The sequence below is a fragment of the Lagopus leucura genome, unplaced genomic scaffold (assembly GCF_019238085.1).
Source record: "Lagopus leucura isolate 7727_CA_CO unplaced genomic scaffold, USGS_WTPT01 Super-Scaffold_100001, whole genome shotgun sequence".
NCBI classification, from domain to species: Eukaryota; Metazoa; Chordata; class Aves; order Galliformes; family Phasianidae; genus Lagopus; species Lagopus leucura.
Genome location: NW_024962262.1, coordinates 34,387,890 through 34,404,228, shown reverse-complemented (window position 1 = coordinate 34,404,228; position 16,339 = coordinate 34,387,890). Strand labels below are relative to the sequence as shown.

At 36.5% G+C, this 16,339-nt stretch overlaps 1 protein-coding gene across 2 annotated transcripts in view; it reads left to right on the top strand.

Moving 5' to 3' along the window:
• The window catches only part of ABCC4 (ATP binding cassette subfamily C member 4), a 152,919-nt gene that overhangs the window by 54,244 nt on the left and 82,336 nt on the right, over positions 1 to 16,339 (top strand). For both annotated transcript variants that reach the window (XM_042867260.1, XM_042867259.1), the window contains 3 exons: positions 1,288 to 1,325; positions 1,669 to 1,769; positions 4,944 to 5,090. In XM_042867260.1, the coding sequence (XP_042723194.1) occupies positions 1,288 to 1,325; positions 1,669 to 1,769; positions 4,944 to 5,090 (286 nt within the window). The remainder of the gene's footprint in view (positions 1 to 1,287; positions 1,326 to 1,668; positions 1,770 to 4,943; positions 5,091 to 16,339) is intronic.

Here is a 16,339-nt window from a genome sequence, read left to right as displayed (position 1 = left end):
ACAAATAATGTTGGTTTTGCCATTTTTTGACGTAGTGTATGCTTACGACTGTGATGTTGCAATGAAAATATTTAGGAACATGGCTTTCTTACGTCTAATAAGTTGATCAAGTATGGAGTTTTTATACTGCATTGAGATATTATGCACTGATCCTTATTCCAGCAGTTGTAACACTTAAATAAAATCATATTTCCACTGACAGTGCAGCACACAAATTAGAAGCCAGTTTCGTTTTTTGGAGACGCAAAACAAAATCTTAAGGTGTATTAAATAGCATTTAGCAAATCTGAAAAAATATTTCCTTCTCCATCTGGAAGCATAAAGAGCTTGATGGGGTATGGAGGAAGGATTACAGAATTGTTAAAAGAAAAGCTCTTCTGCTGGTAAACACAGGTTAAGAAAAAGGCTTGAAGAGTCACTGTTTAGAAGAAGAAGAAAGTGAAATATTGTGTGATGCAGACTGTAACAGATACATAAAAGAATTCTTAGAGAAGGAAAATTATTTTTAAAACTTACTGAAAGAAATGATGAGCTGAGAAGGCTCTGTGAAGACAGCCTATTGCCCTTCTCTTTATTTCCTGCTGAGAAAGCTCAAATTCATTTCATGGAAATGATTGGTCTTGGCTGTAAAAAGTAGTATGTATATTTATACACGTTACATCCTTTTTGCTTATCCTTAAATTGAGTCTGTTGGAAAGGAGGACAACTAAGCAGGATCTCTGCAGCAGGCTTTAATTCACGTGAACAGAGGCATATTTTGAGATAAGTAGCCCTTTTACAGGTTTATAGTCACCTCTTGACACAGAAGGAAAATGGTGGTAAAAGTTTTTCCCTCCCTCTCCTCTCTCATCCTCTTTCAATTCTGTTTCTGGTAATTATCTCCTGTAAACACAAATTTCTGGACTGGTAACATCAGAAAGTTTGTTAATCAAAAAGCATTTTGAAATATCTGTAGTGGCAAATTTAGGAACTGAAAATATGTCTTCTTTAATGTGCAATTAACATATGTTAGGAAGAGCTACTATGTTTTACTTGCCTAAGTGTCTTGCTTTCCTTTAGTTTACTAACAAGGAAGGTAATTTAAGGTAACTTCTTTCTTTGTAGACGGATCTCATAAATCTTCTAATGTGCTTTGCAAATTGCTGCTAATCTTGAAAGACTGGATGGCATACTTCTTTGAATATGTGTTGTTTTCCCAGAGAACATAAAAGAATAGCAAGGAAGTTAACTTTCTAATGTTTTTTTCATTTTGCAAAACGATTCCTGTATTTTCCTCTTTTATTCAAGGTGGCATATGTGCTCCAGGATTGGTGGCTTTCTTACTGGTAAGTTAATGGTGAAAACTGATCAGTTGGTCCTGTCTTTTCACTCAAGAGTTGTTTGTCAAATAGAAATCACTGTTGTATAGGTATGGGAAAAAAAAACTTGTTCTAGGAAACTTGATCTGCTTGATATTTTCTTATCTCTACTCATTCTGTGCATGGAAAAAAAATGAAACATTATGCTGTGGCTGTGATAGCTTCTTGTCATGGTGTGGTGCATGGCAGTACGTGGGATCTTTTGAACTGAAGGTTTCAATAGAGTTGCATCTAGAAACAGTTAAACATGCTCATGAATATTTGCAGAATGTGATTTGATGATTGTTATCTTCCGTATGCATTTCCACAGGGCAAATCATCAAGGAAAGCTGAATGTTACAACAAATGGAAATAATGGAGCAAATGAGACTGAGCATCTAGACCTTACCTTTTATTTGGGAATTTACGCAGGTAATGACACGTGTGCAGGTGTCTGTATACCTTAAAGATCTATTACTTAACCTACTATAATAAACAGTTTTGAATGGTGCAAAGCAATGGCAATGTGGGGAAATGTGATTTCTAGCAGGAACCGAGCAACATCCTAACAGATTTGGAGCTTCAGTCTTGCTTCCTTACTAAACTTACTGGAATTAATAAATAAGTAGATAAATACAACAGAAGAAATGGGTTGAATGCAGACTCTTCAATTTTTTTGCCTAGATTTTAGAAAGTAAAACATTCAGAAAGTAAGCTTATGGTTGTTGTCTCTATTAATAGATTACTCAGCTCTATCTTCTGTTGGGCAAGAGGGGTTTGAAACTGATACTCGTTCTGTAGTGTTATAAAACTTGGCATGGCAACATTACTTCTGAAGTGCCGTAGCAAAAGAACCAGTTTTTAAAAAGCCTTCCAGATGAGTATGCAAAGCCAAGTGTTAAAGACAAATTCAATATATATTCTACATATATATCTCAATATGTAATATAATATATGTAATAGTTATCCATATGCTTTTTAATATCCAGAAAAGGGAGCTAATCTTTGCGTTCAGACATCGAGACATCTTAAAATACTTGTCTGAAGTGTCAGTTTAAAAATTAATGTTGAAAAAGGATGCGTAGAAATATGCTCTCAGACTTTGCTATTTAGCACTTCTAGTGTTTCACAGTTTTGCATGGCACAGTAATTTCTTGATTGAGATATGAGTGATAGGACTGAGAAAACAGGTAGTATACCAAAAGAAAATTCTCTGAATTGAAACATCTCTCTTGCGTGAGAGGATAAGTGGAATCTATTTTTTTATTCTTTCTTTTTCTTTTTCTTTTTTTTTTTTTTGTGAGAATCCACATGATCTGAATGTTTGACTGAATACATTGTGCTTGGCCTGGGAAACAGCAGTGCAGGAGCCAGATAACTTGGCTTTTATTTTCTCTGTAATGTCTTATTTCATGCACCAATCAGTGGGCTGCACAGCATGATTAAGAATGTCAAACTTGGCTTTCTTTGACCATATAACCTAAATCAAATTGCAGAAAATTTTATCCTTTAAGGCAAATTTTGTTCTAGATAACAGAAAAGCGAAAGTTAACTTTGATATTGAAATGTTCAGATATATCAGTGGTACATTTGCAATGGTTAAAGAGAAAGCATTGTTACTTACATAAAATTGTAAGTTGAAAAACAGTTATATAAGGATAGTAAATTTCACATAAAACACATGATTAACTTTTTATGTACCCTCTGAAATGATGCAAAGTAATTAAACAATTTTTTAAATTGATCTCGATGTTTAAAAAAAATAATCACCATGTTAGCTCCTTCCTGGTCCATGTTTCAGTGGGATTAAGATTTAGAAGAATAAAATTTCTGTTAATGGGAATCCTCAGTGGTCAGAACTGAGGTGCCATGTCCATACCTTTTGTATGAAGTGAGTGTATCAGAAGACTCTGCCTCTCATGCTGAGGAGTTGTGCTTGTAAACATGGTGAGCAAAAACCTTCTGCCTGAGACAGACAGGAGGAAAGGCTTGGCAGTAGTGTTGTTCCTCCCTTTTTCCACCAGCCATTAGGTGTCCTCAGGTGATCAGTGCAGTGAGGGCCACACCAGCAACTTCAGTCAGCTCTGAAGACTGAATGAAGTTGTGCAGAAACATGGGGTTGCCAGGAGCACTTTCCTTCCCCATCCGTTTCTGCAGCCATCTACTTTTAGGCTATCACTCTGAAAGACATGGATAATGAGGTTCAAATTAACGCGTAATGTAATTTATTTGCCACTGAAAAACTTATTTTTGCCAATCCCATTTCTCTCCAGACTGTAGTGGGAGGAGCAATATTGCCTACAAAAGATGTCCGAGTAGTGTGTTTAGATTTCTGAAGGTGATGGGTTGAGCCAAAGCTCTGCCCAGGTGCCCCTTCTGCTCTCCCTTCTTGCCTGACCCGGGTTTCCTGGAGGAGCACGTGCATTTACTTTCAGAAGATAAGCTTTCTTCTGCCTGGAATATAGCTTTCTTCCTGGCATGGAATATAGCAGTCAGGACAAAGCAAACAAACTCTCACCCCACCCATGTGCATCTCCATCCAGAGCAATAAAGGACAAACAGAGTAGTTGTATTTGCATTCTAGAAGGATACATCTGTAAACAGGAGGTAACAATTGGCTGAATGACATCCTATCATGTAAAACCTCATTCAACCACTACACCGTAGCTGTACCTGAATTGTATCCAGGTTCTCCCTGTCCTTAGAACTGGTTATGTGTTGGGTTGATAGTTAAAGTCTAATTTAAGGTTGTCCTCAAGGCCTGAACATCTGGGCTTGTGGTGGCTGCATTCAGTTTCTGGAGCACATTGCCTGGAAGGCCTGCAGAACTGCCAAGTACAAGGTTAGCAACTGCTGTTCAGCTTTGGACTCTGCTCTTCATTGGCTGGAAACTTAGACAAGCACATTGCGGGCTACTTGCAGCAAACAGACCTACAGCAATCTCATCATTCTTTGTTTCCATCTTTTGCCTTGTAGCACCTCTGTCTTGCTTGGAAGAAAGACAAACAGTCTGCAAACCAATTCCCTAGAAGCACTCTACTCACACTGCATAAGGGATGCATCTTGTTCTGTTAGAGAAATATACATCATTTAAATGATTTGATGTGGTTTACAAGGGGAAGTATGGCACGAGTGGTTTGAACTGATTGAGAATAACTCAAGGTTGTTGCTAAATAGCCGTGTATATATATATTACTTGGTTAATACCTGCTGGCAAATGCTGAATGTTCACAGTGACCTCTGCAAACCACAATTATACATGGCACTGTGAAATGAATTTCTTGGCAAAACTGTTATGCAGAAGGTTATAATACAGATTTATTTAGTGGGTTAACAGACATTTCCTGCATTTCCATTAAGCAGTGATTCTTTTGAAGAGAAAAAGAGAAATTGTTTACATATGACTAACTACAGCTAGTGACAAATATCAGTTAGCTGCATTCTGTGCTTGGAGTCCCTTAGGCATATGTTTGGATTCTTGCTATATGCAGAAACCAACAGAATTATTTTGTTGTTCAATTTTATATTGAAATCCTTTGTGTGTGTGTGTGTGTGAGAAAGATGCATATCTGTATGCAGGCTCTGTCAATTTTTTTTTAATTTCAGGTTTAACGGTGGCTACAATACTGTTTGGCATAATAAGAAGTCTTCTGGTCTTTCAAGTTCTTGTTAATTCTGGTCAGACCTTGCACAACAAAATGTTTAAATCCATTTTGAAGGCTCCTGTCCTGTTTTTTGACAGAAATCCTATAGGTAAGTTTAATTGCCAAAAAACCCTTAACGTTTAATGTAACTAATTCGTTATGTTAAATATTCTATTTCTGAGCAGTTATGAATTGAAAGTAGTAGTTGTTTGGTTTTTTTTTACACACTTGTGGTTTCTGCTTCTTTTAATAAAAACCTATTCTGGTATTCTTAAATTTAGAAGTCAGAACGTTGACTGCTTATTGACAGTTGATCTTACTCCTTTCGAAACTGTGGTCTTGGTGTTGTTCATTGAACAGCTTGCTGCTAGTAGCACCAACTGCACCAGTTGCTGGTTGGTGCTGATCTGATTCAGATAGCAAAGATCTCTCTGTGACATCATGAACGTATATGCATGTGTTTTGTGGGGATGCCTTTCTTGTGCTTTTCTTTGAAAATTTGACCCCAGCCATCATTTGCCCTTTTTAGAAAGTAATTCTAAGCAAGTGTGGTAATTCACATTTGTTGAGAAACTGTGTAGTTTAATATCCTTCCAAAATGGACAATAGAATGCAATTTAAAACTGAAATGCAGATCCTTACACTCTTCAGAGGAAGGGGCAGGGAGAAAAGCTGGAGCAGAGTTAAGAGAGTTGGGGAAGTGGAGTGGTGCTGATTTAATGACCAGAAATCTGATGTGCCTTCTGGCCTTCATTCTCTTGAAGGAAAGGAATACAGGGTTGGTTTCATCTTTCCAGGGACTGTTTAATAACTGCCAGGGTGCATAGGGATCGCTTTGTTGTTTGAGAGAGAGTAGGAATATTTTCAGGAAACATAATTCATGTGTAGAAAAGGTTCACATCCATAGTATGATGAAAAAAACATATATAATTTCCCCCTTAAAAAAAAAAATCTACAGCTGCATGAGTTTAAGGCAGTTATATGGTCTGCTTGTACTCTGTGTCTGTGGCAATGAAAATTGAAGGCCGCCGCAAAGGGTTAGAAGTAAAGCAGTAAGCTCAGTAGAAAGCCAGTGAGAGCATATATGTCACAAGAAATTACAGTGCTAATGGGGTTTGTTGTCAGAAGTGCAGTGTTTATCCTCTTACCTTTTTGTATGCAGCGTGTGCACTAACTGTGTTTTTTGAGGAATACATAATCATCTTGTAAGAATGCCCAAAACCGTGGCTTATTGTAACAAATAAAGTCAGAGCTATAGACTAAACATCAGGGACAATGTAGAGTAATAAGAAATGGTTTGCTTTGTAACATACTGTGAAGCTCAAATTAGCAGTGCTTTGTAAGAGAGTGGCATTCATATAACCCGCCTATCGCTGGTATTCACATGCCATCATGACTTACTGATGTATGTTTCTATTTATCAGCGGATATTTTATAATAGAAGATTAACTTCAGTGTGTATAAATTTCTTTTCCTTCATCTTTCCTTTGGTCACGGTGGCGTTCAAAGGTGCAGATGTTCTGATCTGAACATCTTTTGGAAAAGGAAAAAGAAAAGGAAAAAGATGATGTTGGAGGCGTGATGTTCAGAACTGCAGCGAGTAGCAGTTCTGAAATTCTGTTTTCAATATCTTTGTTTCGCCACCTGATTGAGGTGGTTTTGTGGTTTTTTTTTTCTTGCGTATGTATCTTTTAGAATTTGCATTAGGGAAGGAAGCAAAAGCCTTTTTTTCTTTCCTTTTCTTTCCTTTTTTTTTTTTTTTATTTTTAATTTTAAAGATACTACACTATGAAATAGATACTGAAAAGAAGTGGAAATTACTAAATTACTAAAGCCTCTTTTTTCAGTGTTGTGATTGTAGCAATCAAGCCAAGCTATTAGTTAGCATATCTCACATTAGCAAAGGTGATACTGTAGCAACAGATCTATCATTTAAGCATCCAGTGTGTTTTCAGTATTTGTGTGAAGTCTCTGAAACATTTGCAGGATCAGTTGCAGAAGTGACTTTTGCTGTTTTATTTCTCCAGAAATAATCTCCAATTAAAAATGCTGGAGTCAGTATTTTGAACACACAGTGATCCGTTTTCAAAGTTGAGGAAGGAAGGAAATTAATAGACATCCCAAGCTTTTTGTGGTTCTGACTGGAGAAACAGACTGATGAGCAGCATCAGGGAGTCGACATTAGGAAATGGAAATATGTATTGAATCATGACATGTCTGTCAACTCCCAACAGTGTAGATCCAATCAGTTGTGGTGAATAAATGCAATGACTTATTTCTTTAAAAAAAAAAAAAAAAAAAAAAAAAAAGCTTTTTGGATCAGCTTAAGCATGAGACTAAGACCTCTGTTTACTCTCCTTATACATTACATCAGCAATGTATAGGGAGGTTTGTTAAAGGAATAGTAATGGGCGTCTCACTCAGACAATGGAGAATATAGGTGTATTTTTAGGAGCTTTGATTATAGAGCACAGATGGAAAAGAAGTATGAGGACCCCTCACCTTTCTATTTTCCCACTCAAAAATATATTTATCTACACAAATTTCACTTTTCTGTAATTTGGCATGGATCTAAAAGTACTTATACATTGCTGTTGTGATGGTATTTTGCATTAGGTGAACCTTGCTAATGCACAACTGTTTGTTTCTCAAAGAATTAAACCTATACAGGTGATAATCCAAAGTGACTGAAGCTTTATTGTGCTATCCCGAATTCAGAAAGAACAGATACTTATGACTGAAAGTTAAATTTATCAGTTGATACCTATATGGCACCAGTTAAAGAGCTGTAAGGAAGTTATCCATTATGTGGTTGTTTTTGTGAATTCATCACATCTGACTTCATTAACAGAAATTTCTTATTTACTCCTTTCAAGAAGTTGTCTCTTTCTTTAGAAACTTCCTTTCTTATTCTATCAGATCCCGTTAAGAGAGTTGCAGGCATGTCAAGATGTCTGTAAGGAGGAAAGTACGGCCATTCACACTGTGTAGGGTATGCTTTATGTATTGCTCTTTACATATCACTTACAGGAGTGAAGGAGTTGGTTTCTGTGCAGGTTTAGCACAAGAGGGCAGCATAATCTGTTTTATCCCAGCATAGCATTGCTAGAGCTTGTTAGGAGGCTAACAAAGTTTATGTTACAGTTTTAGAGTTGGCATTTGAGGAATGGATTTTCAACCTCTACACTGAACAGAAGTGGTTCTGTTTAATTATCCTCATTATCTGCAAGTGTAATATTTTCTCTTAATCTTTTACAGAGTAAACTTTTTCGCTATGTAACACTGAGTTCAGGAACCTAGTGGACAAAAGTCAGATAACTCTGTGGAGTTTTGGTCCAGTCAGTGAGGTTTTCAGCCATTATTCCTTACATTTCTTTCTCAATATGTATGAAATGTTTTAAAACAAGCATGATAGAAAGTGAAGTAAAAGAGACTCGAACCTCAGCTGCAATGACTGTTGAATTGGGTGTTCCCTCTTTTAAAATTAGTTTCTTATTGATAGTGTAGGAGATTCTGGCTTTGACAAGCTTTAGGATTTGATTCAAGATTACTTGCTTAGCTTGTAAAAAAAAATTGTTCTTTCCTGGGATTTGGGAACAGAGATTTCTTTAGAGAAGGAATGCTAATGTATAACTGCATCACTTTCAGTAATGGTAGTTTTAGTGGAGATTGTGTGCAATTTTGAACTGCATTGAGTTTAGGAAGCTGAAACCTGCTGCTGCTGTGCTGATGGGTGCTACAAGAATGAATGAGTGATATGCATGAATTTGTTCAGATAAAATAGAAATCTCTTCCCCCTCCTCTGTCTAAAATTCAAATTGAACGAGAACCATTACAGAGATGCATTTGAAAGTGAAGCTCTTTTTTTCTTTTTTCTTTTTTTTCCCTGTTTTTTTTAAATTTGTCTCTCCAGACCGTTGATTCTGACAGTTCATGCAGTGAGGAAAAATATTTCGGCAGGTATTACAGCATTCTGGTCTGTCTATAGACAGAAGATAATGAATTGTATGATTTGTCCTTTACCTGTTAAATTAGCAGCTTTCCCACTTCCCACCCTCAAATGCTTCACGGAAGCTGCATTGATCCCTTTTGGTTGCTTACTCAAACTTCAAGGTTTGACCAAGGTTATGTTCTTCTGTCGTGGCTTCAAGAAACGATGTGCCAAACTGATAGCTAAGAGCAGCGTATAAAGCAAACTCCAACTATTAAAAGATAAAAATGTGAAAGAAAGCTGATTTTATAATGAAGAGTTTGTTTTTCTTTAAGGCATAAGGATTTTAATTATGGTGTTCATAAATCATGTGTTGAAACATCTATAATTTGACAGAGAAAGTTTCTTTATAGGATTAAAAGCTTGTTTGTCAGTGCACAAGTGTCTATCTGCATTTTATCTGACAGAAGTGTCAAATGGGCCGTGTTTAAAGTATTTAAGCTGTATAATATTTGCAACAAATACGATATTTCAGCAGTTTGAAAATTACAATGCTGATAATGAGGTTGTTAAATTATAGTTCTATCAGTTGGATAGTGAAACTGCTTTAGTTAGTGTACATTAATGTATGCTTGTTCACACAAGTGATTCTGCTGAACGAGTAACATGTTTGAACAAGAAATACTGGTCCTATACCCTGTGATTTATAGTAGGTGGTGTTTTGGCATATCATCCAGTTAACAAGGCAAAGCTTCATGTTAAAATATTTCGTTTGTAGTCTCATTCATCTCTGATATAAATATTCAGTAGTGATGCCAGAAAATGTATTGTATTCCTATTTGACTCAGTGGTTCAATTGCTTTCTTTTTTTCTGAAACAAGATCTATGGTATCTTTCTGATGCAGTTTTCAGATATTTCCCTGTGGTCAAGATGAATTCTGAGGGATTGTGTAGAAGTATGCTAGATGTCTTGACAGCTTCCATGTTCTCTCAAGCTAATACAAAAAGAAAAATGTTGTCCTTAGAGTAGCAAAGGCTTTGTTTGCGACTCTCTTTGCCAAGCTCCAAAACGGGTTCACATGTGCATAGGTTTGTTAGTTTATGTTGAAAAGAAGTCCCTACGGGACAGCCTCTTGTTGTAAAATAAAAATGCAGCTTCTCTTCCTTGTTGGTAATCACTTGCATTTGTTGGTGGTGAGATGACAACACAATATGTCCCATCAATCACTAAGATTCTTAACAGCCACACAGGGTTGTAAATATTATGTTTGGGTGTTTTAGTGGAACAGCTCGTCACTGAAGTAGGTGTGGTAATTAAAACCTGTTAGGTTGCTACATTTGTTCACCGAAAAAAAACTTTAATGTTTTTTCATGTAACAATGGTACTGTGTACTTTAAACCTTATCAGGGCGTGATTAATAAATGATATTTTGTGGGAGTTGCTCATTTACTGCTAGCATTATCATGGCTTTTGTTAAGAGTTTAAATAGCTTTATACTTCCATGTATTTTATCGCTATTATGATTCTGTCAGGAACCTTATAAAGTTGATTACTGTAGGAGTAGTCTTTAAAGTTAGTAAATAGCACTCTGGAGTCATGTTTACATTTATTATCTATTAGTGTAACCCAATTCAACTCTATCCTATTTTTCTCTACAGTAATAATTGAATGAAACTTGGCTGTGAACTGATGAGACAAACCCATTACGTGTTTGGTTCACCAAATCAGTGCTCACCCTATTTATCCTCCATATGTGAGATAAAATGAAAAGGTTTACAGAAAACTGTTTGTAGGAGGGTATGGTGCATTATTTAAGATGAAAACAGTGGGAAGCTGGTACCGATGGCTGCTTCCAAATGGAAACTCCTGCGTTCCTGGCACAAGATTTGTCATGCCTTCACAGGGATTTTCTATCTCCTTGCATTAAAATCCCCTGGTGGGGAAAACGACCTGCTGCGAAACTCATTTCTGACCATATGCTGACCTGCCCAGATACTGCAGTTCTGGTTTTTCATTTGCTAAAGCAACCACAAAGCAAGCTACTCTCTCTCCACCTCAGCCAAAGGAAAAGGAAGCACAGAGGAGGTGACGAAGATAAACCTAATTAAAAGTGTTGGGTTTTGAAGACTGAACAGAAGTTGTTAAGAAACATGGCAAAAAAAATTTTAGTCTCACATAGATATCAGCCTGATTTTGACAAGAGTTATTACAAATAGGAAGGAAATGGTTGAAGGGAAAGCTGCAGTGAGAAGATTTGTGGGGGATAAAAGAAGGCTTCGCTGAGGTCGTGCTACAAATCACCTTTTGGAGATAATGTGAAGGATGAAGATTTCTTGGTTTTGATAATAACTAAATTAAGTATATATACTTTTTGCCATTATGTGCTTAAAATATTGCTGGATGTTGCCTTGATTGTTGTGAGCCACGAGAACTGGAGGCATCACATGGTTAGGGCCTTCTCTTTTGTTGAATCACACAATCACTGAACTGCAGGGATTGGAAGGGACCTCTAGAGATCACAGAGTCCAACCCTCTGCTAATGTGGGTTCCCTACAGCAGGTAACACAGGTAGGTGTCCAGACAGGTCTTGAGTATCTCCGTGGAAGAAGGCTGCAATCCTTTCTGGGCAGCCTGTTCCAGTGCTGTTACTCTTGACAGTAAAGAAGTTCTTCCTTGCTTATAGATACCAGTCGTGGGTGGGAGATGAGCATTTTTGAGAAATGAAGTTCTCAAAAACCTACTTTCACTCGACCTTGGAATAAGGTAGAAGAATTTCTAAAAGAATTACTTTGTGAGCAGTAGGGCAGAGATGGCAAACGGCCAGGTGGTGGTGAGAATGTGTGAGTGGAGTGTGGGAAGGAAGGCCCCATCTCCTCACTCACTGGTTTAGGAAGGGTTTGGAAGGCAGGAGTCTAGCATCCCAGGAGAAAGCCCTGTACATCAAAGCGCTGGCTTTTCTTGATTCTTTCCCATTCTTTAACTTCTTATTGTCATTTCTTATGGACATACAGACCACTGTGGTGCTTGCAGACCGTTTTTATTTTTTTATTTTTTATCAGAATGGCTGTTAACTGAAAGAAAACAAAGACTATTAGAGTGCAAACTCATTTCATTAGCTCTGTTCTTCTGTTTTGTAATGCACGGAAATCGCTCTCCCAGATGATCTTAGGTAATTTGCACTGCAGCATCTGGGTGAATTAATTACTCTTTTTTTTTTCAGATTGCCAGCATCTTGCAGATTATGCAACAAGTGAAGATTAGTTTGTGCCTGTGGTGATCTTAGAGAGTACTTGGAAACAAAGGGCACTTCTTGATCCAAAATTAAAATTTTAATGTAGAAAAGAATGGATGTTGTATGTGAATCTGCCTGTTCTGGCAATCCAAAGTGAAAACTGAATGATAGAAATCTAAAAGTAGGCAAGTGGAGTCTCTGCATTTTGGAGGTATTGTCTCAAGCTCTGCTTTACTGTCCTGTTCAGTTTAAAAAGTGCAAATTTAGTAGTCAGAATTAATTACTTATCTGTTTGTGAATAATATGAGATATTGCTTGCTTTCTGTCTTCCCCTGGTATTCTTTTTCTAGGAATCAGTTTGGGTAGATAAGTTGTCGGTGTTTTTTGTTACATATACAGATGAAGACATAGAGAGGAGCTTCTTCAAGTTTTGACTTCTGGTTATTTAATACAAAATAATGCTTTGTTTGGGAGAGGCAGTATTATGGCAAGCTGTATGTGTTGGCAGCTACCAGTCTTAAGGCAACTTTACGAATTATTTTAAAATACTATCAAGTATATGAAAAACTTGTTTGGTAGTGTTTTTGATTTATTAGCTACTGGACAATAGTGCTATAATGAATTTTGTAATGGATATTAATTACTGCTTATGACAGTACCTGCTGTGGGGTAGGTTCCATGAATTTGGTTACTGTTCATTCTTAGTGTTCTTTTTATTAATGTTCATTATTTGGGCTCCTGTTGAACATTTTCTGAGGTGATTCTGACATGCAACTTTAGTTGACTTAGTGTTTGTTTTCTGCTTGAGCAGAACATTTAGTTGTGGTGGGCCCTAGCAAGAGATTGTGGAATGAGGAGATTTCTGAAATGCGTGAAAAAGCTGAGGCTGTTTTGGCCACTGTTCAAATGAACAATAGGTAGGAGGATGTACTGAAAGAGCCAGAGCGCATAGCAAGCTGAGTGGTATATTGGAGAAAGATGGCAAGACTTCATTCTCAGTTGTTTGGTTCAGGGTAGAATGAATTGTATGCTTGTGTTTTTGTTTTCCTTTTGGTCTTTTCACTGCTGTAGAAGACTTGTGAATGACTGCTGACATGATGTTCTTACAGATATGCTTTCCCTCATCCATCTTCACTTCGCCAGTTGAAAAATGTTATTGAGGTCAACAATACACCTCAAGCTTGAAATTTTATAGCAAGCTACTCATATTATATATAAGATATTTGAACTCAGGGGAAGTTGTTAAAACTTCCTGCAAGATCGTGCTTCCGCCAGCATGTTCCTTGACTGTTTTCACCCCCTGTATACCTGAATTTATCCTCTATTTTCTGTGTCTGGGAATGCTACTTTTCCATCTCTCCTAACCTCTTTAAACTGTATTCTGCATGTATCTCGCTTTCTTCCACGCATTAATCTTCACTACCCTGTGTTAATGTTGAGATGCGGAACGCAGAATAATCTGACAGCGCATGGAAAAAAGAGAAGGTGATAATTTGGAATATGAGCATTATTGTTGGCTGTTATAAGATATAAAAGATGAAGGATAGATGGCCTAACATTTCTCTTTCTCAGTTTTCTTTTTATCAGATATGATGAGATTGTATGTGTGTGGTAAACCTGTTTTTTTCTCAATGAAGTTATTGTCTATTTAAGATGCAAATGATGCAATGTAGAATATTGCTAATTTGTGCGTAGGCAAAAAAAAAAAAAAAAAAAAAAGCAACACCCTACTGCTTTGTGGTAAGCTTCCCTTCATCAAAAATACATGCTTCCATTTCCTTGCATGTATTCATTTCTCAGAATAGTCTCACATTCATCAGTTTGCACATTCACAGCCCAAAACAGATTCAGTTCAATCTAAATTTTCAAAGTTTCCTACATCTGTTTTTAAGATGTCATAACTAATTTCTCATACAGGAATACTGTTCCCACCCCATTCTTTCTAAGACATGACCAGAGGACAGTAAGTAATGTGATACTGGGGGCGTTTACTCAGTTCTGTGTTGTTTTTATTTCTTTTGTTTTAATATGAAAATTTAAAGCTGTAAACTTTAAACCGTCTCATTCATCTCTTCTTGTAGTGCACTTATATTTATAATGTCATGCTGTTCTTAGCAGAGAAGGTGGTGAGCGTCTGTCTTCTCTTAGAATGTTAAATGTTTGTACAGTTATCATTTCATTACATGGGATAATGAACACTTTCAGAAGAGTCATGGTTCTCTGTCTCTAGTTGTGTTTGTTTTCTTTCCCTCTTGTTGAAGTGGGGTATGTCCTTCATGCTGGGCAACTTAGAGAAGAACTTATATTTCTGTTATAACCTGTAAATGTGAGTAAATCTTCGCAGTGCCTAAGGAGGTAGGAGCCTAACTTTCAGTTTGCAAAAGGAGAGACTGAAAGCAAAGTTAAGTTCCAGGGTTCCTGTACCCATTCAGATCACATTTGTTGTATGCTACATACTTGGTTGAGCTGTTAAGTATAAAGTAGAAAATGTGTTTGTCCAAATAACGTTTTCCCTTGAATAACGGAAATCAGAGTTTCAAGTAGTAAGATAGTACAACTTCTTCAAATCCCTAAATTCTTCTGTTTTCTAATAATTTAAGATTCCAGATTGAAGATTATATACAGTGAGAAATGATGAGACAAACAAGGGTTTTGATGAAGGTTAACATTAGCCTAGGTATATGACAGAGATTCAGGCTCTTCCAGGGTGTCATAGCACAAAATGTAGACTTCTGCTCTAAATCTTATGGTAGGGGAACTGAATTTCCTGTACATTACAGTATGAGAGTTCAGGGTCTGTCTTATTCGTAGCTGTTCTTTATGAAGAAATAAAATTTGTTCATAGTTGTCTCGTGTGCTTAAGGATGAATATCATACAATCTTCAGCATTCAAATTTATTGTTAAATTTAAGGAAAATTAATGAATAATAATTTTAATATGTGTGTGTAATAAGTATGTTATCCCCGATGCTAATATAACGCTGCTTTCCTTCCTCCCTTCCTTCATTCTCCAGTCTCCTTTCTCCGGTCTCACTAACCACACAAAGGGAAACAGCCACTGTAAGCCTTCTGAATATTTCTGGTATTTCCTAAATAAAAAATGATTTAAGGAAAAGTCAAAAGTGGGTATCGCTGGTCAGCTGATGCTCCTCTACTGTTGGAGAAAAAAGTATGTGGTTCTCTCACAGGACAAAAGATATCTACAGAAACCTCTACAAGCTGGAAGCACTAGAATTGTGCAGTGGTTTTAGCTTTAGAAGATGATTTTAGCTTTAGAAGAGTCATCTTTTTCTACTGAACTAATATTATAGAAGGAATATTTTCTTCCCAATATTTTCAACAGAAGACTAGGTATAATTTTCTGGAATAGTTCCGATATTTACAAATCGAAGCACTTCCAGAATGAAACTAACCTTGAGAGAAAGAAAAAAAACAAAAAGCCTTGGGGTTTTTGTAAAGCTGGCAGGTTTTAATATTCCAAATAGTGATGATGATCTTTCTTCATAATTAAGTTAGGACTTTTTGTTTAATATTGAATTCAAAGCCACTCATTAGATGCTGCTTGTGTTTGAAAACAACAACAAAATCTTAAAAAAAAAAAAAAAAAATCCTAACTTTCTTTTTTTTTTATTTAAGGAAGAATAAACTCTGATGCAGCAGAAGTGCCCTTCTGCTTAAAAGATAACAGTGGGAAAAAAAACAGATTTTCATTATTTTTTTCCCATGTTAGCCTCACAATAAAGAAACAATAATATATACTTACAAGAGACACACATTCTGTGAAATGCAAAATCCAGAGTCTGAAATGGATCTCAGATGTTTTCAGTTTAAAATCCAGTCCTGTAAGGACAGATTAGCTTGTTAATACCTTTGCACTCTGCTTAAGCTTTTTGTAGTTCTGCACTGCAAGGCGTTCAGATGCCTATTGACTGCTCTTTATTGATTGTAAAGTAGGCATGAAGATGTTTTGAACAGGAATCTTATCTATTTCTTTTTCAATTAAATGTACAGGAGAACAAGCTAGTATCACATTTCTTTAAGAAACAAGGAAGTATGTTCATTCTTTGATTCTATGAGGAGAAGATGCAAGAATATTATACTAACTAGTGATCTTCAGTGCTGGAATAGAATTTGCTAACTTCTTTGGATCGTGTCTAAGTTACTGCAAAATAAATATGGCTTTCAGCATAGGAA